The sequence below is a fragment of the Panthera pardus genome, unplaced genomic scaffold (genome assembly GCF_024362965.1).
Source record: "Panthera pardus isolate Hobbes unplaced genomic scaffold, ASM2436296v1 HiC_scaffold_12, whole genome shotgun sequence".
Taxonomy (NCBI): Eukaryota; Metazoa; Chordata; class Mammalia; order Carnivora; family Felidae; genus Panthera; species Panthera pardus.
The window spans coordinates 3467497-3490312 of NW_026526677.1; the positions used below are offsets into that span (position 1 = coordinate 3467497).

Below are 22816 nucleotides of genomic sequence, written 5' to 3' on the forward strand. Positions count from 1 at the left end.
CAGCAGGGAAAAGGGCCGATTATTTCCACAGCGACTTTCACAAATTCTCCGAGAGGAAGGAAGCGTGAAACCACAGATGAGACCGTCCAAGAGTTTAAGGTGTGAGCTGATTAGCTAATGGTGCGAATTATACACAGAGTGACGTCAAAACAACGCAAAACGGACTAGTTCCCGCGTCACAGGCCACGGAAGAGACCCAGAGCTGATCTAATCACATGCTGGCCAAGAGCGCAGCTGGGAAGAAAAACGGACGGTAACGGGACAGATTCTGACAGACGCGAGCGCGCTCACAAACACAACGTCGTAAACGTGGTCGTAGGTGGAAAGAGGTGACGTGCTCTCCAAACCTAAGCTACGTACGCGGCGGAGTTCCGCGACATTCCGCAGGGCTGCACGCTTCGCCCGGAAACCGTACGGGCACCGCGTCTCCAGACGCCGAGGAGCGAAGACGCGCTCCCAGAAGCCGTCCGCGTGTGGGGCTCACGCCGCTGCCGTGCTGGCCTCACACACGCACCAGCGTCAGGAGAACCGACCTGAGCTTTATTTTACGGTTCTTTTTGACCGCGTGTCCCGTCCCCTCCGGTCAGGCATCTCTAATGCAGAGAGAGACAGCACGGCCTCCCTCCGCGCCTTCTCTACGGCCCGTACTTACTGTGGTGAAACCGCCGACTCCCCGAAAACAAGAACACGCCCCTCGGAGCCACGGTGCCTGGCGCGGGCCCACATCCGAAGTTACACACCCAAAAGCCCTGACGATGAGCTCGCGACGACGGCTAACCCGCTCCCCCGCACGGCACAATCCGTGCGTCGCCGGCTACCGCTGAATGACTAAATGCTGGCCGGTTTAAAAATTCTCGCACCTCTGAGCGCGACAGATGAACCGGCTTTCCTTCCGGGTAAAACACGAGACAGAACCGTATTCGTACACTCTGGCACCTAAGTCGGGGGCTGGGGTGGGGGGAGCGCCGCAGGAAGAAGAGGCAAATACTCACTAGAGTCATGACCCCCAGTCTGTCCACCTCCCTGGCGGGGCTGTGCGGGCCCCTCCGTGGGGTGGAGCGCCCGCTGTGTGGAGGGGAGGGGCCCGCGAGCGGGGACGCGGGGTGCGGGGCGCCGGAGCCCGCGGGTCTAACACGGCCGGGGCCGTCTAAGCTGCCGCCGCCCACTCGGCTCTCAATCTCCTCCGCCCGCTGTTCCGCGCTCTCCTTCTCTTCTTGAATGAGCCTGCAACGAAAGCACACAGGTCACCCTCGCCGCCCTGGCCAACCCGTGAACGCAGCTGCGCGACAAGTCCGTGCTTGCTCCCGCGCTGCGAACGCGCGGGCCGGTGAGCTCCAAGGACGGCTGCTCCGACCCCACCTCAGCGAGAACGGTCCCCCTTCTAGTGTCTTTTCGACACACCCGGTTTCGGAACGACACGAGGGGGGACTCCTGCAGGGCGTCCCGTAAAGCTCCTTCCACCAACCATGTTTGATTTTACTCCTGTGCGCTCAGATTCGGCCAGAGGCTCACCGGCAGCTCTCGCCGTACGATGAGCTGCGAATTCACAACTGCGAATTCACAACTGCGACTTCCCAGTTCTCAGACACGTCAATGTACCTGTTTTGCAACTGGAAATCGGGACCTCTGACCTAACCGAAGGACCGACCCACGGAGCAGTTGGGAGTTCCCCGACACTGAAGCCTCTAGACTAGATGAAAACATTGAGTTGTTTGTTTTTTTGTTTTTTTTTTTTTTTAAGGCTGAATTCAAACCAGTTTATTTGATGGAATTTTCGACCAGCCTCCTCTGAATTCCCGGATTCAAGTCCACTGTACTTCATTCATTTGGAATTCAAGGCGAACACTCTTCACTGCATCAGGAAACGGCAATTTCTGCACTTGACTACGTCACTACTTATGCCCATGTTAACACCGGAGATCCACGCGGCGACCTTTCCGATGAAAGCTCTGTTTACGTACCCCGAGAGCTTACTTTGTGATGGACAAGTCCCCGGACCGACTGACCATTTCTATCTGGTCAACTCGCACGAAGGAAGATCGCTTCTCCCTGGCCACACGCCACACAAAAGCAAAGCCGAAGCGCGGGCCCTCTCTCCTCTCCCGCGCTGACCTGACGGGGGACGGCTTCCACAGAGCCCACCGCTCCTCCCCGCTTCTCCCGCTGGCGTCTGTCCTCACCGCCCGCTCTCTGCAGGCAGGAAGGAGCACGTCTGCCTGCGCTAGCTTCCCAAGAACGAAACGTGGACAGTGACTCTACCCGGATCCACGGCAGCAGGGCCACTAGCACGTGCCCGCTCCCCACGGGACCTCAGGACTCCAAAACAGAGCAGCTCCCGGGCCCCCGGGCCCACCATCCTGCCCACCCTGCCGCCTCCGTCTCCACGAGGGCCAGGCTCTGGGTTCTCTTGCCTCCGCGGGACCAGAGCTTTGTAAATTCGCTACCATAACTGCTAAGAGGATTTCTAAAGAAAACACCCTTGAAATAGTGACGAGCGTAAAATGATTCAAACACACGCCCCCTGAGCACTCACCGCTCTACAAAGGACCGATTTCGACACATTACGTTCATGCACGCGGCCCGCCCCACACACCCTCCCTCTGCGCTGTGGATCAGGGAGGCCTCCCCGACGCGCCCTCGGCTTTCCGCGCCCTGGCCGACCCTGGAACCTCGGTCAGACGCTGAGGAGCATCGCAGGCGCACACTGGGCACCCGCAGGAAGGGACTGGACACCTTCCGCCCTTCCCCAGAGGTTACGCGAACCTGTCCACGACTGTGGACAGATGCCCTGGTGAACTGAATTTTATAACCTAGGGGAATCGCACAATATTCTTAAACTAGAACTGAAGGAGCTTTATCGTTATGGGACACTCAGCATTCAGAGTGTTTGTTCCAGACCTTCCTGAGCGCGGTAACAGTCCCTCGGAGACACCGTGGTCTCTGCGGTGCCGCGCACGACCACGTGTACCTGATCTCTTTGTTGATGGCGTCCAGCTGTTCCTGCAGCATCATGGCCAGCGTCTGGGCATCGGCCTGCCCACTGGGCGAGAGCAGAGCGGCCGAACTGAAGAGCGTGTCCCCGTCGTCTTCGCCATCAGACACGTCGACGTCGCTCTCGAACGCCTGTGCCACGTTTGCTAGGACGCTAGCTTGTTGGGCACGTTCCCAATCCTGTTCGTTAAGAGTCTGTACCTGTAAGTAAAAAAACTCAATCTCGGCAAAGGTGGAAAATAACAACGCAGTTCCAGAAACCTACAAGAAATCTGTCAGAAACTTGAAAAGTTTTCAACTGGAAGCCCAAAGAAAGCGGGGAACTGCCTTGTGCTTACAAGCTGCTGACCTACGAAGCAAGCAGTACTTAAGGCACAGGTGAGGAGGGCGGCCTATGACTTAGACCCCCTTGCGACGCTCGTGCCTCCGTGGACGTGGGCATTTCTGTGACATCGCCCACAGGGTGGGACGAGCAGATCAGAAACAAAAATGGGAATAAAAAAATACATCGGTGCCAGCCAGCCACCCCCGTGGGCGGTTACAAGGCCATTAAATCTGAGTGTACTTCTGCGGCCCCACCAGCTCGCTGGTGTTCCAGGTAGGGGACGTGCAGCCACTGGAGCGTCCCCCGCCTCCCTTCCTGAGGCTGGTGTGACCGAACGGAAGGAGCAGAGAGGACCCAGGAGCAGCCCGCGAACCTGCTCTTCTCGGGGCCGCCCTCGTGGGACAGAGGCGCCTCTGCGGCCGAGCCCAAACCCTGTGGTCTGAGGAGCAGGGCGCGGGTGCGAGCAGCGACTCTCCTGGAGGCTTTCCTGCCCTCCTGCTCACCCGCCCCCCGAGACAGCCCCACCCACGGGCACGAGGCCCTCGGCTGACTCAGGGACATCGTTCCGCCCTCTCTCTCTGGATGATCGCCTTTCTAACTTCATCCACATCAGCCTAAAAATGTTTTCCCCCTTTTCCCTCCAAAATAACAAAACAGAAACCACAGAACTTTTACCCTGCGTCTCCTTCCAGCTAGCCCTGCGTCTCTGCTCCCAACCAGAGTTCAAGTCCTCCAGAAAGCTGCCCCTACTGTGTCTCCACAGACTCTGGAACTTGGGCGAGTGGGCTTTAGCACAAGGGCTCCTGGACCAGACCACCGTGGTCCTCGGCCTCCACCATGCCTGGCCCCACCCAGCACGACCAGGCCCACCGGCCTCCCGTTCCCTGAACACCTGGCCCACGGGGCTCCTCCCAGCACTTGTCGGGACCCCTTGGTCTCTGCCAGTTCTGTCTCCCTCTCTCCGCTGCCACGCTGGGCAGTGCCCAGAGAGCCGCCCTTGGACTCTGGGGCTATCCACAGGGGTCCACCTAGGGACTTTATGTGGCCTGTGCCTCTAGAAGCCACCAGCGTGTTCTGGCTCTGATCCTTCCCTCTAGTCAAGGTCTCCTGAGGCCCAGAATGGAGCGTCCAACTGCTCACCGGACGTGTCCCCTCGGTCCGACCTCTTGGGGCTCCCCCCGCCCGTCACGTTCTCTCGTGCCCTAGGTCCCTTCCATGAGCACCTCTTGCTGGCACCAACCTGTGATCTATCCACACGGCTCCTTCACTTGCCTCCTTCGGGCCAGTGCTCAAACGTAACCCTCCTGGCGATACCTCCCTGTCTAACTGAGTTTACAAGTCTCATTCCCTCCTCATCTCACAACTCGCGACACCCGACTGCCTCTCCCCGCTTACTCCCATCTGACACGGTAGTGGTTTCAAACTACGTCTACGAGTTCTTCACTACCCCCGTCGAGGGGTGGACCCCAAGTGTGGGCTGGCCCTGCAGCTCTAACGAACAGAACGTGGTGGAAGTGAAGGCGGGCAGCTCCCAAGACTAGCACGGCACAAGCTCTGGGACCTTCTGCCTGCCCTCTCTCCGCGTGAGTTCTGGGGAAGCCGCTGCTGTGCCGGGAGGACAGCCAAGCAGCCTGCGGGCAGGTCGTGTGGCGACGACCTGAGGCCTGCCTCCAACACCCAGGCAAGGGAGCGCACGGTGCACCCGCCAGCCCCAGCCGAGCCTCCTGGTGGCGCAACCTCACGAGCCCCTGAGCCACGATCACCCAGCTAAGACTCTCCTAAGTTCACAGAAACCAGCAACTGCGAAGTGTTCCTCCTAAGCCACTCGCCTTTGCAGGGATTTGTCAATCATCTGTCAGACAGAAATAGACAACTAATACACGTATCACCTTTTACTTCCCATTCGCTGCTGGTGTCTCCTCACTACACTGCGCACAGATAGGGGTGCAGGCCTCTCCTCTTTTTATCTATTTATTGTTTTCTTTGTTTTATTTTAAGTGGGGGAGGGGCAGAGAGAGGGAGAGAGACAGAGAGAGAGGGAGAGAGACAGAGAGAGAGGGAGAGAGAGAGAGAATCCCAAGCAGGCTCCAGGCGCGGTCAGCGCAGAGTCCCATGCGGGGCCGCGGGGCTCGATCTCACAAACCGAGAGATCGTGACCTGAGCGGAAATCAGGAGTGGAACGCTTGACCGACTGAGCCACCGGGTGCCCCTCATCTGGTTTTTTCGGTCATGCTGCAGCCCTAGGTCTGGGATGATGTCTGGCCCAAACTCGTTCAATGACTATCAGTGCTGAAAACATACACGAGTATATAAAAATATATGCTGCTGAAGAGACAAAAGTACAAAAGTATTTAAACTCCAAATGCGAATTCTTTTTTGCTTAAAGATGAATACACTATTCACTGAATCTTCATTAGTGTTTCAAAACTGTACTAATTAGCATTGTGCTGTGCTTAACAGTAGGTCCCATCTTAATCCACATTTCTACTCTTCGAAAAGAAAGGAAAAAAGCTCTACAAAGTAAATTGTGAGCCAGCAAAAGAAGAAGGGGGGAAGGGGACAAGAGACAGCGGCCTATCAGCAGTTTGGTTCCAGAAGAGCCTCACAGCCAGAGGATAAGGCAGGGGACACTGGAGCAGGCGGGCGGGTCCCGCGAGAGCCCCCGGAGGACGGAGGTCCTTGCCTTGGAAGGCTCATCTCGCAGAGCGGCCACACGGCCTTTCCGGGGGCGCAACACCGCGCTGCTGTAGGCATCCGTGGGGCCGTCCGCCAGAGGGAACCTGAAATCTGGGACGCTGCCCAAGTGCGGTCGCCTGAAATATGGGGGGGGGGGGAGGGGGGGAGGAAGAAAAAGGTCATTATCAACAAGAAGTGAACTTTGTCAGCCAGGCCAGAACCCGCCAATTTGGAAACTGAGGTCACAGAAGAAGGTCTCCAAGGACGCCATCTTTTCTCCTGGCTCCCGTCCCAGCCCGCCAGCCAGGCCCTGTGGAGACAGGGTCTCCCGGGCCCAGCAGGGGCAACGCCTCACCACGGCCCAGCCGTCCCCGAGGTGGAGCAGGGCCTGTGCTCGGCCTCGGCACCCGCCCCCAGTCAACCTGTCGCCCTGCGTGTCTGTGCCACCTGCTGCCCGACTGACCGGGAAGCGCTCCCGTGCGTCCCTCTGGCCTTCAAGTGCCCTCTTCCCGCGCGTGCCGAGGCCCTCGCTGTGAGGCCCGGTGACCCCGGGCATCCCTCCTCCTGCCACTAACCGGCACCTCAGGGGCACCCATGGCAGGATCCTCGGGAACCGCAGCTCGCATCTCCCGTGAACAGGAGGTGGCGATGCGCCCGGTGTTTCCAAGGCAAAAGCGTCTCTGGCCTGCGTGCACTTAGACTGACAGACAACCGTCCCCCTTGGCCACAGCAGTCTCCAGAAAAGTTCGACGGAGCCCTGAGCCCCTAGGATGGGGTCACTGACATGGGCTGTCACCTGCCCCCCTCAGCAAAGGCTCCGGGCAGGAAGCGGTCAGCAGAGGTGAAGCAGCACCCGCCAGCCCACCTGCCCGGCCTCGGCCACGGGCTCACCCTCCACACCTGAGCCCTGCACGGGAGTCCAGTGGCTCCTTGCTCTCTGGAAAAGAAGAGAGGCTGCCTTCCGTTTCACAAATCCTTATGGTCTCGGGAGACAGAACACGCCCATCTGATTCACATCAACTAAAGAGGGGGCCCCGGGCGCCGCCCCGCGAGGCCTGCAGACAGAGCCCGCGTGACAGGACGTCTCCTCTGCGTGCTTCGCGCTCCTCTCTGCGGCCTTTAAAGAAACGTCCTCGAGAAACGCTGCCTCAGGGGACTGCTTGTTTGTAAGACAGCCAAGTCCGAACTGCCCGCTGGCCACAGCCACCCTTCCCTCCTCCTGTCCCCCTATTCCCGGCGGAACTGCTCACCTGCGCTCAGGTGGCCTAGCGTCACCGCTGCGGGGCCACGGCACGTCGCCAACCGGTGAGAGCTACACGTGACACCCCGCGTGTGGTCTGGGATGGTTCGTGGCTCCTCCGAGGCTCACGAGTGTCCCCTGACTCTGACACCCTGTCTCGGGCTCCCGGGCCCCAGACCCAGCCACCCCGCATCCAGTCCTATCCCCGAGCTCTGTCCCATCTGCCCCGCCTGCGTGTGGAAGTCGGTCCGTCACCTTTCTTTTCCTCCGCAACCCAGGCCACCCCGTCTTGCCAGAGGAGGACACGAGACTTGGCTGGGAGGTCGTGCCAGGAGGGCTCGGCTGGCCGGGCTGCCTGCCACCTCCTCAGTCCCGTCCCCGCGGCCCGCCTGTGCTCACGGCGACACAGCTCCCACCAGCGTGTCTTCTGCCACCACACGGGAGAGCGCTACGTGAGACGGCTTCAAACAGACCCCGTTCCCGACCGGCCTCCTGCCCGCCGTCTGCAGACCGCAGGGCCCCCCGTGACCGCGGCCGCTCCCTCCGCACCACGGGAGCACACGGCCCCTCTCTATCCCTCTCGCTGGCCACCACGCCTCAGGCGGGCGACGGGCGTGGGCTTCCCTGTTACCGCAACTGCCCCACGGTGCCAGCCTCCAGGTGCCCGCACGGCCCCTTCCCTGGAGAACTCCAACGTGCACGCCGGTGGCCCATGCTGCGTCTGCTTTGCTCCCGTTTGCTCACTTGGCCTCCTCACACATACGCGTCTTCGAGCCCTTGAGCGGCGACACCGGCCTCTGGCCGGCGAGGAGCTCCATCAGCCAACCGAGCGGCCGCCCTGTGCCCCCGTCTTCCCGTGCCCTTCCCTCTCTGGACGCACACTCGCTGTGCCACCAGCGGCTCCACGGACAGGGAGAGCCTCTCGCGACCCGACCTTCGCTGACCTCTCCTCTTTCCTACGAGCAGGCTCAACAGGGACAGCCACAGCACACCCTCGACCTTCCCGAGAGCCCCCATCTGCAGCCACCCAAACCCCTGTGTGGCCCGAGCGGGCCTGCCTTCGGAGCAGGAGCCTGCTCCCTGCACCTGAGGGGGCCCAGTCAGCTACTCGAGCGACTCTCGCTCCAGCGGGACTCTCCCACGGTGACTATTTCCTACAAAGAAGCGAAGAGACCTTCTAATACCTTGCTGACGATTACTGTCTGCGGGACGCAGCTCACGAGCCGGCCGACTCACTCCTTCACAGGTGACTCACAGTTGTCCCAACAGACTTAAAGCGACTACACGTCATTCTCCAGAGTCTTTTCAAAAACATGACAAACTACAAGCACTGTGCTAACGCCATGAATGTCAAATTGACCCTCACAATCATGGCCGTGCGGCCACTCCCATGGCGACCCCACTGGCCTTGTGGAAGGGACCACGGCTCCCAGGCACGCGGGCCCTCACCTGGCATGCTGGACCCCTCCTACCCCCAACCATAGGTGCCACACTGCGCGGCGGGGGGGAGGGGGGGAGCAAATTAACCCACCCACGACAGAAACTGACCATTCCCTACCTTCCACACCTCCTCCTGCGGCTGCGAGCTCTGTCATGCCTCCCGGTCTCCTGGGTGTCCAAGCCTATCCTCTGGAACGATGTTCTACTTCTCCCTCTCACCAGCTACTAAGCTACCGGCTCCCTGAGCCACATCAGGTCACTCTGCCCATATGGCCAAGGGCTCGTTCTCGAAGATACACAGCAGGTGTTAACATACGTGTCTGTGAGCTGGTTCGTGTCAGAGCCATGGCGAAGGCAGTGCCCCCCACCGTCAGCTATCAGTACCTGGGAGCTGGTTCGCATCAGACCACAGCACACCCACGGTTCTAGTGTGTAACTGTGGGCTGGTTCAGGTCATATTCGTGGCGAAGGGAAGCATCTGGAACAGATCTGTGAACCGGGAAATGTCATACCCGTGGTGAAGGGAAGAGCCTCTCAGTCTCGCCTGCTCTAATTCAGCCCTCAGTGCTTCCACGTTCAGTAGGAGCCGATCCTGCAAAGCAGCAAACGACAATGACACCCGCTGCAGGGAAGGTTTACGATCACTTGCGTCAATATACCCTTAAACACAGAGCACAAACCGAGGGTTGCCAGAGGGGACGAGAGCGGGGGCGGTGGGCGAAAGCGGCGACAGCGATTAGGAGGCATAGGCTTCCAGATATAAAATCAGGCAGTCACGGGGACGAAAAGCGCAGCACAGGGAATACGGTCCGTGATACCCCAAGGACTCCGTATGGTGACGCACGGTGACCACAGTGATGGTGACGAGCACAGGGTAAGGTGCGCAATTATTGAAACACTGTGCTGTCTACCGGAAACTGACACGACAGCGTAGGTTCGTTAGAATTCAATTAAAAAAAATGAAAAAGCTATCTGCATCCAGTGTGCTCAAATGTCAACCGTCATGACCGCAACGGGTGAATTCAGCAGTCACGAACCCCAAGACCGTCCTCTCCGAGACTCCTCCAGTAAACACCCAGATCACCAAGTGAACGTCCTGAACCCTACTGAACACTCGGGTCTCAGGCACAGCAAGGTTACCGAGGAGAAAACACCGAGCCACTGACACTTCTTCCTAATTACGTAGAGAGGAGCAGGGCTTTCTGGGCGGTGGGGGAATGGCCCTTCTGTGCAATAGGCACGTGCTCCTTCGTGGACCCTCCGCAGCCCAGCCTCACGTCTGCACACGCAGCACCAGGGAGCAAAACCGACGAGGAGCTTCGGTCGCACAACAACCCCCGAGGCGGTGCCGTCCCAGGCAGCAGACACCGCCGCACGGGGCTAACTGAGCACCCAAAATGGGGCTGGTCCCGACCACAGGGGATGGAACCGCGAGACGCCCCGTGGGTTGCAAGGACTGAATGTGGAAAACATTGTAGAGTAGCTCCTTCGTGTCTATACTATTTACATGATACAGTAACACGTTGCCTGCATCGGGCTGCATGAAAACTAACATCGCCCGCCTGTCTGACCATTTCAAATGCAGCCGCGAGAATCCTTGGGATGACACCCGTGTCACCTGTTACCTTCCTGCTGGGCAACGCTGCACTCAACGAAAGGTTTGCGCGAACATTCTAGCTTTCGAGCGGACCCCCGAAGGGACTCAGAAATCTGAACCCAGAGGCTGCTCGGCTCCAACGCCGCCACACGCGTGCCGTTCAGACTTGCGAGCGTGGGGCCGCTCGAAAGCACAGCGGGGGCCCGCCGTGGAGGAAGTGGGAGCCCCAGCGGACACCTGCTCCTTTCCGGTCTCGACGGATCTCTGAAGGATTGAGAGATGGAAGTACCTTCTCACGTTGCGTTTCTTCTAGCTGCTTTTTCACATTTTCAACTTCTCGTAATAGAGAGTTCTGAGAAAGACACAGACAGTCCTTTACTGTTGATTCTCGAAAACAGTGCATAGAGCATAGCTACGTTTCTCGTTACAATAACGCAGCACGGAAAAGGAACGGACCGTGTGGCTACACCAGCGAACAGGGTCACATGCCCACGGAGTGAAATGCTGTCTTTGAAACCACCGGAACAGCCTTTGGTAATACTTGGTCCGTGTACAATTTCTTCACGGATCAGTTTCTGAACGTAAGTACGACAAGTTCGTAAGTTTATTTTAATTAAACTGGTCCGTTCTAGCTTTTAGGATAATTCACCAGTCACTCGGGAAACATGACCTAAGTTTCGTACGTGTAATTCAAATCTAAGACAAAACTACTCTACCTTAAGGCTGGGCCCAGAGATCAAGGAGGCAGCGAGGCAAGAACCCTACGTGGGTGTAATAATGCACTTCCTAATGGTCTTTATGCAAAATAAGCGTGTCACGTGATTAGCAGGGCTCACTGGTGTCTCCCAGTGCCAATCACAGGGAAAACTCTGGGCTCATCTTCAGGGACACGGGTGTAGCCAGGACGGTTTTATCAGGTCCGAATCCAACTGTTTCCACCAGAGCTTCTCTGGCATAGATCCTATGACACTCCTTCCCTCCTGTTACAGCTAAAGTGTTTCCATGATGACTGTGTAAGAGTCCAGGCTTAGACTTTTTCCAAACCAGATGAAAAGAGAGAAGGCAGGAAATGGAACAGGAGAACCTGTTTTCAGCTGATTAAATGCCTTACATAACAGCGCACTCCTACAGCATCATCTCCATACACGAGGTTAGAAATCGGCTCCCCACGCAAGGACCAGGCGAGGGCTGGACCTAACACGGGTCCCAGCGTGGGGCTGGCCAACGAGGGCCTGCCGACCACATCCAGCCACCGCCAGGTCCTGTAAATAAAGGGTTATCGGCCCACGGCCACTCCACTCAGTTAGGTACTGTCTGTGGCTACCTCTGTGCCATTTATCGATTAGCACGAAGCCACCTTACTCCTTAAGTCTCAATTAGCAAAAGCCTAAAGTGCTCCCTCTCGGGGGCCCTTCCCAGACCAGACTTCTCTTCTAGACAGTAACACACACCTGCCCACACACGTACGTCGGGCAGGGACGGGACGCTGGGAACTTAGCGGGGAGTGGGAAACGGTCTGTGGTCTTTCCGCGTTAAAGAACAACGCGAGGGGGCTCCCGTGTGAGGCCGGGAGCCCTCAGCCGCCGCCTGTCCCGTCCTACCTTGTCTTCCAGAGCGGCCATCCTCTCCTTCAGATGAAGCTGCAACCGCTCGTTAGACTCGGAAAGGAGCTTGTCGACAGTGTCCGACAGACGTTTGTTATGCTCCTCGTTCATCTTCTCCCTCTGCCTTGCCTGGAAGAGGAGACACCAGCTTCAAGCCAGAGTGCGATCACCAGCGCAGACGCGCCGAGGGCGTGCCAAGGACGTCCTCGTCCTCGGCTGCCCCTTCCCGCAGCCTTCTTGGGCGCGCTTGTGCGTCACTGCCGGAACCGACCTAGCGGGGCACAGAACCGCAGGAACGTGCCTCCGAGGGATCGTCCATTAGAAGGTCCCGTTGTTTCTGGGAAACGAAATACGCAGGGGCCTCAGGAATGTCCTGATTATGAGCTCTCAGATGGGCTCAGGAGGCAGATGTACACGCAGGAACGAGCAAACTTTCAAGGGGATCAGCTTATCCACACACGGGAGGAGGAATCTCCCGGCGCATAAACAGAAGCTCGGATCCGGCTTCAGGGAGAAAGAAATGAATCCACAGACAAAAGCGAAAGGTAAAAAAAAATCCACTTTGGAAAAAATTCAGCGGTGAGAGAGACTTTCATCTGTTTTTCTTTATATTCACACATCACCTGAATGTTTTGTAACGGACACTTGTATTAAAAAATCGGAACTAATTACCTCCAGTAACTTTTGAATGTAACAGCAAAGCTCACGGGTCTGTGTTTTATGTAACTGTCACCAACTGCAAGGTTTAAAAAGCTCGTTTCTGCCCCATATCCTGACGAACACAAAAGAGAAGCGGCGGGAACAGGCCGGCAGCACTTGGGGGCTCCTCCTGGGTGGAGGGCCATAGGGCACGGGGTAGACATGTGCCCTGCAGCCAGGGGGTCCGGGTAGGAGGAGGAGCCCACGGGACACGCCACAGGCCGGGCAACGGTCAGCACCCCCCCCCCCCGCCCCTGCTTGCGTCCCCTCATCTGTAAGACACACGTGCTGACACCTCTTCCCTTGGGAGCAGTGAACAGGAAGCACGACCGTCACACCTAACCCACGGCAACGGCCATCACTTGGAAAAGACCCTGGCCACCCAAGAAGGGATCAGCACCCACGTATTTTTTAAGCAAAACAGCTTAGAAGTTTCCTTGGAATTGCCTCGGTTATAGAAGAACCCTTATCTCAACGCCTGTCCTTTCAAACTACAATCCAGTCCTGAAAGTAATGAAGTGCATCTCTAAGTAAGTAAGGTCGAATTCTTGGCCCAAGAGGCTAGCGTCTGCCTGTGCGCGCGTGTGTGATGGGAGGCCGGGGTCGGCCGACACGCGATCTCGTGCTAGCGTCAGGACCTTCACTCCCCGGAAACTCACGTTTGATGCTCTGCGACCTAGGGCCAAGCACATGAGTTTCCGGTGAAAACAAAACCTGACGGCCTCAGATGGACGTGCCAAGGCAGGGTGGCCGCTGCCTGGTCTGTCTCCTGGGTGTTTCTTTTTTTTTTAATTTTTTTTTTTTAACGTTTTATTTTTTATTTTTGAGGCAGAGAGAGACAGAGCATGAACGTGGGAGGGGCAGAGAGAGAGGGAGACACAGAATCCAAAACAGGCTCCAGGCTCCGAGCTGTCAGCACAGAGCCCGATGCGGGGCTCGAACTCACGGACCGCGAGATCATGACCTGAGCCGAAGTCAGCCGCTTAACTGACTGAGCCACCCAGGCGCCCCTCCTGGGTGTTTCATGTGGCCCTTCGACCAGCCCCTCCAGGGTAAAGTCTCAGGGGATTGAACGGACACGGGCCTCCTTTTCATCAAGGCTCAATTACAGTTTACCTCTTCTTAGGAACATCCACCCCGACCTACGCCTTTACGTCTCGACAGTCATTCAGGATGTGGGGACCAAGGTCAGGCCCATGACCTGATTTCAGGACCTCGATGTCACGTCCTCAGCAAGCAGACTACTCCTCTAGGACGGGCCTCACCCCAGGCCAGCGCCTCTGGCTTGGCCGAGGGGCACCTGCAAGGTCCCGCGTGCACCGCGAGTGGCTGCCGATGAGCCGTGCGGGTGCCTCCACCCCGGGCGGCACTGCCTACGGGGCCCGCGCGTCCAGAGAACATCGTCCACACGCTAGGAGCGCTCACCAGCGTCCAACTCGCGCCAGAGGCCACTGCACCCCTGACGGGATCGAGAGGGGGCCTGGCGTCCACGTGCGGAGAAGCGGGAAACGAGGCACTGCTCCCCACCCCCACCCCCCCGGCCTGCGCCTCATCCTCAGCCACCGCCAGGCGCGCGGCCGCTCCGCTTAGACACGTACCCGCTGCAGTTCTTGGTTCTTTTCCTCCAGCTGGGCCTCCATCTGGCGCAGCCTTTCCTCGATGTTGCCATGCCTCTCCTCGGCCTGTGGGCGACAGCGGGGTCACAAGAGCCGGCCGTCCCGCACCACGCGCCGTGCCGACGCGCGACACGCCGTGAGCGGCCTTCCGCCTGCTCACACGCCCTACCGGCCTCACGCGTGCCAGTGGGAAGCGGTGGGCCTCCGAGCTGGTGACCGGGGCTCGGCAAGGTGCTCGTCCCCACCCCGGGCCCCGGATCCGTGGACGGTGCCTCCTCCCCCGGCAGACGCCCGTGGTCCCTGAGCACGGACAGCAGGAAGCAGCAAGCGGGACAGAGCAACGCACACGTGCTACCTTCCTAAGCTGGGAAGCGAGTTCCGACAGTTTAGCTTCCTCAGCAGCAGAGTGTCCAGAAGATAAAGGGTCGGACTACAAGGCCGACCGGGGACAGGAGAGAGGACAGGGGAGAAAAGAAACGGAGATTTTACACGCAGATCACAAAGGACAGGAGAGGCTCTGTTGGAGCTGTCGGTCTGTGGGCGCCCGGTACCACCTGCCCGACCCGACGTCAGCCATGAGGGTCAGCATCCCGTGTCTACGCCTTCCCAGTGGGGCCCTCACTGCACGGGAGCCGGTGAGACAGAAGCATGGACAGGTTCCCCGCGTTAGGTTCCCTCGGCCGAGGACCCGGAAGGCTGGACCGTCTGCCGGGTCATGTGCTCTCTCGGCCCGTGTGGATCACTCGATCCCAGCACCGACCACGTCACGTCTGGAAACCACCTCTTCAACCGCTGGCTTCCTCCGTGGGTGGTGAGGGCTGTGAGAGCTGGGAGGGCAGGGACTGTGTCTGGCACAGGCCTCGTCTGTATTTGTTGAACCAGTGAATGAATTACTTCAAAATTTACTTATTACAGGGATGCCTGGGTGGCTCAGTCAGTTGGGCGTCTGACCTTTGGTTTCGGCTCAGGTCATGATCTCACGGTTTGTGAGTTTGAGCCCCATGTCGGGCTTTGTGCCGACAGCATGGACCCTGCTTGGGATTTTCTCTCCCTCTGGCCCTCTCTCTCTCTCTCTCTCTCTCTCTCTCTGCCCGTCCCCTGCTCGAGCACGTGCACACGTTCCCTCTCTTTCTCAAAATAAATGGACATCAAAAGAATTTTTTAATAAAAAAAACTGTTACAGATTTATTTTGATTATTTTTAAAACAGAAGAGGATGCTCCTATTTCTGAGAAAAATTGTATCCTTTTTAAAAATTATTTATTTTTTTCAGTAAGCTCCACACCCAACAGGAGGCTCAAACTCACAACCCTGAGGTCGAGAGTCCCACGCTCCGCCGACTGAGCCAGCCGGGCACCCCTGTCCTTCTCTTATCCGAGGCTGCTATCTTGAGCTTTGAGTCGCTGACTTAACTCTGAGAAGCAGCGAGTCTTAGATCGAGCCAACTGGAAACAGCACACAGCTGACAGAACCGGAGGCAACGGAAACGGGGAGGATGCCTGGCATCCGAAAAGCGTTCCGATCTCAAAGTAGCACGGAAAACAGATCTGAGCTGTTTCGTGGACTCGGGCGCGCCGACGCGAACAGTGACAGGTAAGGTACACGAACAGGCCAGCGCGAACTTCGCCATCCCGCCACCGGACCCAGCGGGAAGGGCGGGCCCCACCTTGGAGAGGGCGGCCACCCTCTGGGCCAGCTCGGCTTCCACCTCGGGCAGCGTCTCGGCCTTCCTCAGCGTCTGCTGCAGCTTCTGCTCCGCCAACTCCAGGCGCTCCTGCAACTGGCGGTTTTTATCCTCCGTCTAGGAAACGAAAGCGAAGCGTCAAAAGGTAGCGAGTCTTCTATCCGTTTCTACCTGTGATAAAGTGACACAAAATCTAAACGCAGACATCTACTAAATCAGTTCCGACAGAAGCCAACCGTTTCGGGAGCCGCTTCGGAGTAAACCTTTCCTTTCTGCAAGGAGGCTCCCACTCCCTGGGGCCTGATTTCACGGCGCAAAACACCTCTCGCCAAAGTATTTGCTTTTCTTCAGCGTCTTCAAAGAAGTCTTTCAAAAGACAAAGTTCCCACACGTTAAAGAAAACCCATCTTCTGTAGAAGCTTGCTCGTTCTTCCCAAGTTAAGGAAAGAAGGGTTCGGTCCTAAGCCTTCTTAAAAATAACCAGACTTGTCGTCTGAGGGCTCGCTCCTTAGGGCAGACTGCCGTGGGCACGTCGGCCAGGACAGAGCCTCCGAGAATATGCCTCATGCCAGTCGAGTTATTTTTGCAAGTGTGTGTGATTCTTCTAGAAAAACCCTCTCACTCTTGAAAAAAAATCAATGGGGAAAATTTAGACAAGGGATTTTTTTTTAAGTAATTTTAAAAGTCATGTAGAAGTCGAGGTTCCTGTGAGGTTAACACTCGTTTATACACAGCCTCCTTTGTCTGTGTGCATATAGCTCTGTGTGTGCGGAAAGACCACATATCCCGCTTTAAAACCCTGAGAAAATAAATCACATGCTGTACGTAGTATTTCGTGATCTGCCTTTTACAGTCATTATTTGGAACACCTTACGTGCTTTTTTTTTTTTTTTTAATGTTTATTTACGGAGAGACGGAGCATGAGCAGGGGTGGGGCAGAGAGAGGAAGACACAGAATGCGAAGCAGGCTCCAGGCTCCGAGCTGTCAGCACAGAATCTGACGTGGGGCTCGAACTCACGAACCGCGAGATCATGACCCGAGCCGAAGTCAGATGCTCAACCGACGGAGCCAGCCGGTGCCGCTGGGACATCTTACGGGCTCTTAAACTGTGCTCCTCGATACGATTTTTAGTTGCTTCCTAGTACCTGACTCTTATTATTCTTTTGTGTCTAATGACATACTTCTAAACACACCAAACTCGCTATGTTTCCAAGAAGCTGGGTTTGGGTCTCCTGTTTAACGCCAGATGACCCGTGACGACCAAGAAAGAGACGTGCGGCCTCTCAAAATGCAGGAGACTCGCGTCCTCACGCCAGACTATGTTTCTGCACCTGCCCTCCCCCCCCCCTCCGCCGATCCCAGGTACTAACAAAAGCGGTCAGCTGCCTGCATGTTCCTGGCCACTCCCTGCTCCTGTGGAAACAGCGCTAACAGGCAACAGATTAACATGCAGTTAAAACAACGCAGAAGGAAGAATCACGCAGTGCAGCTCCATAACGCGGTTACATAAAATCCCGAATAATTAAAACCTGTAAGTTGAAGTAACCCACGCTTTTGAACACAATGTTCCAAGATCCCAGAAACTTTGCATTGAGACTTGACTTCCAACATGAATGTCACAGGAGAAAGGTATTTAACTGCACTTGTGATTTATAAAAGTTGGATGAACTTCAGCAAAATTAGCTACCTGTCGATGCATAGAGTCTTTATTGGCAATCTCATTTTCAAGTTTATCGTTGAGGTCGTGCACAGAGGTGGCTTCACGCTGTGCCGCGAGGTAGCGCTTCTCAAGGGTGGTGATCCTCTCCTCCATGTCCTCCTTCTGGGCCACGGCCTACAGCAGGTATTTCAGAGGGAAAACAGGGAAATGACTAGTGCAGGACACGTTAACACACTCCAGACACAAAAACTGGGCTAAATCCTGATCTTCCAATCAAATAGAAAACCAGCACCCTCGGGGCACCGGGGTGGCTCAGCCGGTGATTTCGGCTCAGGTCACGATCTCGAGGTTTGTGAGGTTGAGCCGCGTGTCAGGCTCTGCGCCCACAGGGCAGAGCCTGCTTGGGATTCTGGCCGCTCAGTCCCCGGGGCTTATTGTTTCCGATGTGTTTCACGAGAAACGTATAATAAAATCTCCTGGAAGTCACAACGTCTGTTGCCTCCTGACACAAGTGAGCTTTCCACAGAACAGGGACTGGCCTCAGGAAACACACGCTGGGAGACACAACCATCATTTTCCCGGGGAAAAGATGGATGAAATCTCATCCAGTTGCCAAAGTTAAAGCAGAAATGTTAACAAACTGAAACAAAATGCAAACTTTTATATAATTGGAAGTAACCCTGTGAAGCCTAATCCTGTAACAATATTGTATCACACGGTATCTAACACTGAAAATGGAACCAGAACTTTCTGCCCTGCCTTTCCTGTCCCCTACCCTGAAGATTCCTCTTTCAGTGTTTACTAAGGAATTTATGTCAGCAGTCTCAACATGAAAAGTGATGAGTCTTAAGAAATGAATTTCTAAATTGTCTGCATCTTAAACTCTGCTGAAGAGCCTCCTCCCCCACCTTGCCAAAGAATAATTTCACTCAACAGGTTACATAATTTCTGCAAATATTTTTGCTTTAAATTCCTACACGACCTCACCCACACTAAGCTACTAGACAGAGTGCACCTGTACATCCAGGCTCGAGGCCCTGAGAGGGTCTTCCTGAGGTGGCCGTGCTGGGCTGGGGGCGGGGGCGGGGGACTGTCCACAAAGGGCAGCTCACAGGGACAGGAGGAGGGGCAGAGAGACCATCCTGCCCTTACTAGTTTCCGTGACAACGATCAGGTTCCCATAAATGACCACGCGTGCAGAAGCGGCCGCACTCCCCCACGATCTTGCCCCACGGCCGGCGGGCCGCACCCTCGCTCGCTCTGACCGCCACGACCAGCGGCACGTAACCCCCGAGAGCAGGTCAGAGCAGCAGGGGCGGCCAGTGACGGCCCCCCAGCAGAGCCGCCCGCGTACGCTCGCGGCCCCGTAAGCGACCCGGCAGCACCGTGGCGGTGTGGACTTGCCGAGGGTGTTACTGGAACGGACCGCGAGCACGGCCCGCAGTCCACACCCAAGGGCGCTTCGCCGCCCGCCCGCCCACCCGCCGGCCTCTCCCGGGGAGGGGAGGGTCCGCCACGCAGGCAGACGGGGAGGCGGCCCGCCCCGGGCCCGGAGCACCGTTCCCTTCTGCTGCTGCTTCCACAAAACTCACGAAGTTCAAAGCCCGTGGGGGAGGAAGGACACACCGGGCACCGACCGAACCGACACCCCACGTTCGGCTCGACGACGGCGTGGCCACCTCTACTGCCACTCACTTCGCGGACGTCTCGCTGCAGCTTGGTGTTCACTTCTTCGGACTTGATGAGGTCCTTGCGTGCCGTGTCCAGGTCCTCCTCCAGCTCGGCCACGTGAGCGGAGAGGGCGGCCAGGCGCTCCTTCATCTGGCTCTGCTCCTTTGACTGCTTATCTAGGATTTCCTGGAGCTCGATTACCTTGGCGAGGTCTTCCTCGTGGCTTAAAGAACCGTCAGAAGCTCTCTGGTGGGGGAAAAATCCTTAAATAGCCTTGTCTGGCGAGCTAAGAAACAGGGCACTTCCGGGAAATGGGTCAAGTCCCACGATCTGTGCCGGCTGTCGCGGGCGCCACGCGCCTTGCCAGCAGCTCTCCAGACAGTCCTGCACGCGCCCCCACGTCTGCGGGCAGAGGAACCGGGGAAGAGACAGAGAGAAGGCCTGAGGACTTGCCTTTCCATTCGTGCTCGGCATATTTTCTTGTTCGTGGTTTATGTCATGCACTCCATCTGTTAGGGTTTTTTTCTGATTATTCTGTTCTTTAAGAATCATTAGCTAAAACCAAAGAATTGAATACGAGGGTGAGGAAGTAAGTAAAGATAGAGAATCTCCTCTCGGAAAGACACAACCGTAAATTGTGAGCACAGTTCGGGGGAAACGGGCGGTGATGTCCCGCAGCCAGAGTAAAACGAGTGACTGAATCGGAACGTATTCTCGGCTGCCCGGCGGCAGGTAAGAGACCGCGCAGCTGGGCGCAGAGAGCGAGGCGTGCCGGCCCTCGCTCGCCAGTCAGAAAGTGAGCGACAGGTGACGGTCCCCACCGCGAGTCTCACGCGTTTTTTTAAAGACCAGGGATAAAAAGGAAACCCCCTCAAATCGACTCCCGCGATGACGTCCGGGGCTTACCTCTTTGTGCGTGGCCCCTAATTCTTCTTCTAACAAACTACACCTTTCAAGCGCTACTCGTAACCGCTCTCTCACCTGGAAACAAAGGGACTGGGTTTGTACGTGTAGGTGTTTCATTTCTCCTTACTGTACCGTTACCCGAAGGTCCCCTTAACCTCAAATCACATGACAGAGTGCTGGTAAGGTCTTTCGCGGATGCCAACGTTCACACGCTTGCTCGTTAACAGCTTTCAATTTCACATTGGAGCGAAATCTTCCCCGAAATAAATTACATTACGCGACTCGTAACAGCAAATCGAGACGCACGTTTCCGCCAACCGCTACTTTTTAACCACACAGACCTGGCTTCTTACAAGAATTCGAGGAGCTTAAAAGGAAACTCCAGTCCCACAAACACGCGACGTGTGCCTCACGGCACACGGCAGGCGCGCGAATCGAGAGCCGCCGTGGCCGGAGGCACCTTTTCATCCAGAGCTTTGTGGTGCTCGAACAAGGACTTCAGGGCCTTGAGCACCTCCACCTCGCTGGACACGCCGGCCGGGGACTGCGCCTGCCGCTTCACCACCGTCATCCGGAGAGACCTCTCGTGCCTGGACACGAGGCACTCCAGGTGCTCCAGCAGCAGCTGGTGGGAGAGGCCAAGGGAAAGCCGTGTTGAAACAGCACTTTCAGTCTGGGGCCCCCATGTAACCAAATGCGAAACCGAGTCTGAATCCCTTCAATTCGGTCCCCGGTTAGGGAGCCCCCCCCCCGCCCCCGCCCCCGCCCCCGCACGTGTTAAAATAGCCTTAATTCTCCTCCGGATCAAACAAGGTGTGAGAACGCTCAACTCGTGGCTCCCGGCCAGCTCCAGGGGGACATGTGGACAAGGGGAGTGGACGGGGTCCTGTGTGGAAAGACACTGGCGGTGCGCCTACTGACCCTGGTGTTGTTCCTCTCTGCCTTCAGTTCCGCGATCTCCTCCTCTCTCTCCAGGAGCTGCTCCCTGCAGACGTTGAGCTCCTTAGTAAGCGCCGCAAACTCCTGGGGGTAGGGAGGGAGACAGGGGGTCTTTAGCCAGAGCGCACCAGGCCTCCGCGGCCCACCCTAGTCCACTCGCCCACCACCCTCAAGTAGCATCACACACACCAGTCCCCTCCTCACCACCCACAGGAGTCCCGGGGATTTTCAGAGGCACCGACACTCAAGGGGACAGAGACATTTTCAGGTGCCTGGCAGGTCTAGGACTCAGGAACTCTGCTGACTCGGCAACAACAGGCCGAGAAGGCTGCTGCCCATCCCCAGCCTCTGGCCTCGTCTGGGAAGCAGGCTTGCGGAGCGGCAGCGGGGAAAGGCTGACGGTACCCAAAAGCTGCTGTCGTAGCCTGACGACTGGCCCAATCAAAGTCAACCATACGAAACGGACTTTTCAAAAATGCTGGCAGGCCTCTTGACGAGAGGGAGAGTTTAAGACTGGTTTCCTTAGACAAACAGGAAACTTTCTGGATGAAGCGTCGCTGAGGAGAGTGATGCCAGGGCCCGCCACCCCGCGTGGGGTTTCTCTCCCAGCAATACCGAGCGCCCGCCCGGGACACGGCGTAGAGGTGGGCTCGAAGGAGGTGGACGCACACTCTCCGGTCGGTCGAGCGCAGAGCCCGGTGCAGGTCTCAGTCTGTGAACCATGACATCGTGACCTGAGCCCAAACCAAGAGTCAGACGCTTAACCCCCTGAGCCACCCAGGCGCCCCAGAGCTTTTGTCTCTGAAGGACAAACGAGGAGATAAAGATTCACTTAACAGCCTGACGTGCAAATTCAGAAAGTGGTTGATTTCGGCAATTCTAGAAAATCAACGTACAAACAGGTGACATACTTCAAGTTCCTTCATAAATTAACCCTTTCCAAATCAACGGGAACTTGACCACAGAACTGACCACGTTCCTTGCAATCTGACTTGACGAGGTAAACCCCCAGAAGCCTATCTGATCCTTGACGTAGAGCTGTGCAGGCCCATTTCTATGTGGGGATTTTTTTCCCAATAAATACATTGGAAACTTTTCTGGAGATGTGTGACATTTGGAAAGACTGGCAGATGAGCTGAGCAGCCTAGAGATATCAAAAATATTAAGTAAAAGGTAGGCCACGAATGCATGAAATCTAGGCAGATACTAGGCTATTGTAGCGTTTACTACCCGAAAACATACACAAACCTACTCTAACAAGGTAAAGCTTATCAAAATTTGCGCACGTAAACAGACCGTACCTACATGGTGCCATTTGCAGTCAAGAGAAAGGCAAACAAATGCGGAGACGCAGGATTAAGTCCTAACCGCATAAAATGAGCCGTAGCAGACGCTGTCCTCTGGGGGAAGTGCGCACCACCTCCTGTTGCCACTGAGGTCACCTCAAGTGTTGCACGAACCCGCTAATCAGCTCCCTTCTCCGGTAAATCACGCACCACAGGAAAAGTGATTTCTCAGGGTTCCTCGTAATTTTCACCGTGTTAAGGGCAATACCATGAACCCTGAATTACACCCTGGGACCCGTCTGAAGTGTCCCCAGGGATGCTGGGCGTGCTCCCGCGATGCAGAGAAGAGGCATGGCGTGACAAGAAAAGGCTGAATGGCCTGACCCGTACTGAGGCCCGCAGCGGCAGCGGCCAGCCGGCCAGCGTGAGGACCATGGGGACACAAAGAAAAGGAAATTCTCGAAGCTCTCGCTGCAGCCACC

The 22816-nt window shown here is 56.7% G+C and overlaps 1 protein-coding gene across 8 annotated transcripts in view; it reads right to left on the reverse strand.

The window, feature by feature from the left end:
- The window catches only part of PPFIA1 (PTPRF interacting protein alpha 1), a 90692-nt gene that overhangs the window by 28068 nt on the left and 39808 nt on the right, over positions 1–22816 (reverse strand). For 7 of the 8 annotated variants that reach the window (XR_002071504.2, XM_019415275.2, XM_019415279.2 and 4 more), the window contains 14 exons: positions 21031–21132; positions 20570–20734; positions 20110–20184; positions 19657–19758; positions 19228–19449; positions 17560–17706; positions 15854–15988; positions 14171–14254; positions 11871–12002; positions 10559–10621; positions 9185–9264; positions 6000–6129; positions 2969–3192; positions 993–1224 (listed from right to left, as the gene is read on the reverse strand). Coding sequence is in view for 7 of the 8 variants with exons in the window: in XM_019415275.2 (XP_019270820.1) it covers positions 993–1224; positions 2969–3192; positions 6000–6129; positions 9185–9264; positions 10559–10621; positions 11871–12002; positions 14171–14254; positions 15854–15988; positions 17560–17706; positions 19228–19449; positions 19657–19758; positions 20110–20184; positions 20570–20734; positions 21031–21132 (1893 nt within the window). In the remaining variant the exon portion in view is untranslated. Of the gene's footprint in view, positions 1–992; positions 1225–2968; positions 3193–5999; positions 6130–9184; positions 9265–10558; positions 10622–11870; positions 12003–14170; positions 14255–14543; positions 14619–15853; positions 15989–17559; positions 17707–19227; positions 19450–19656; positions 19759–20109; positions 20185–20569; positions 20735–21030; positions 21133–22816 lie in introns of all 8 variants that reach the window. The other variant, XM_019415283.2, reaches the window with a different exon arrangement.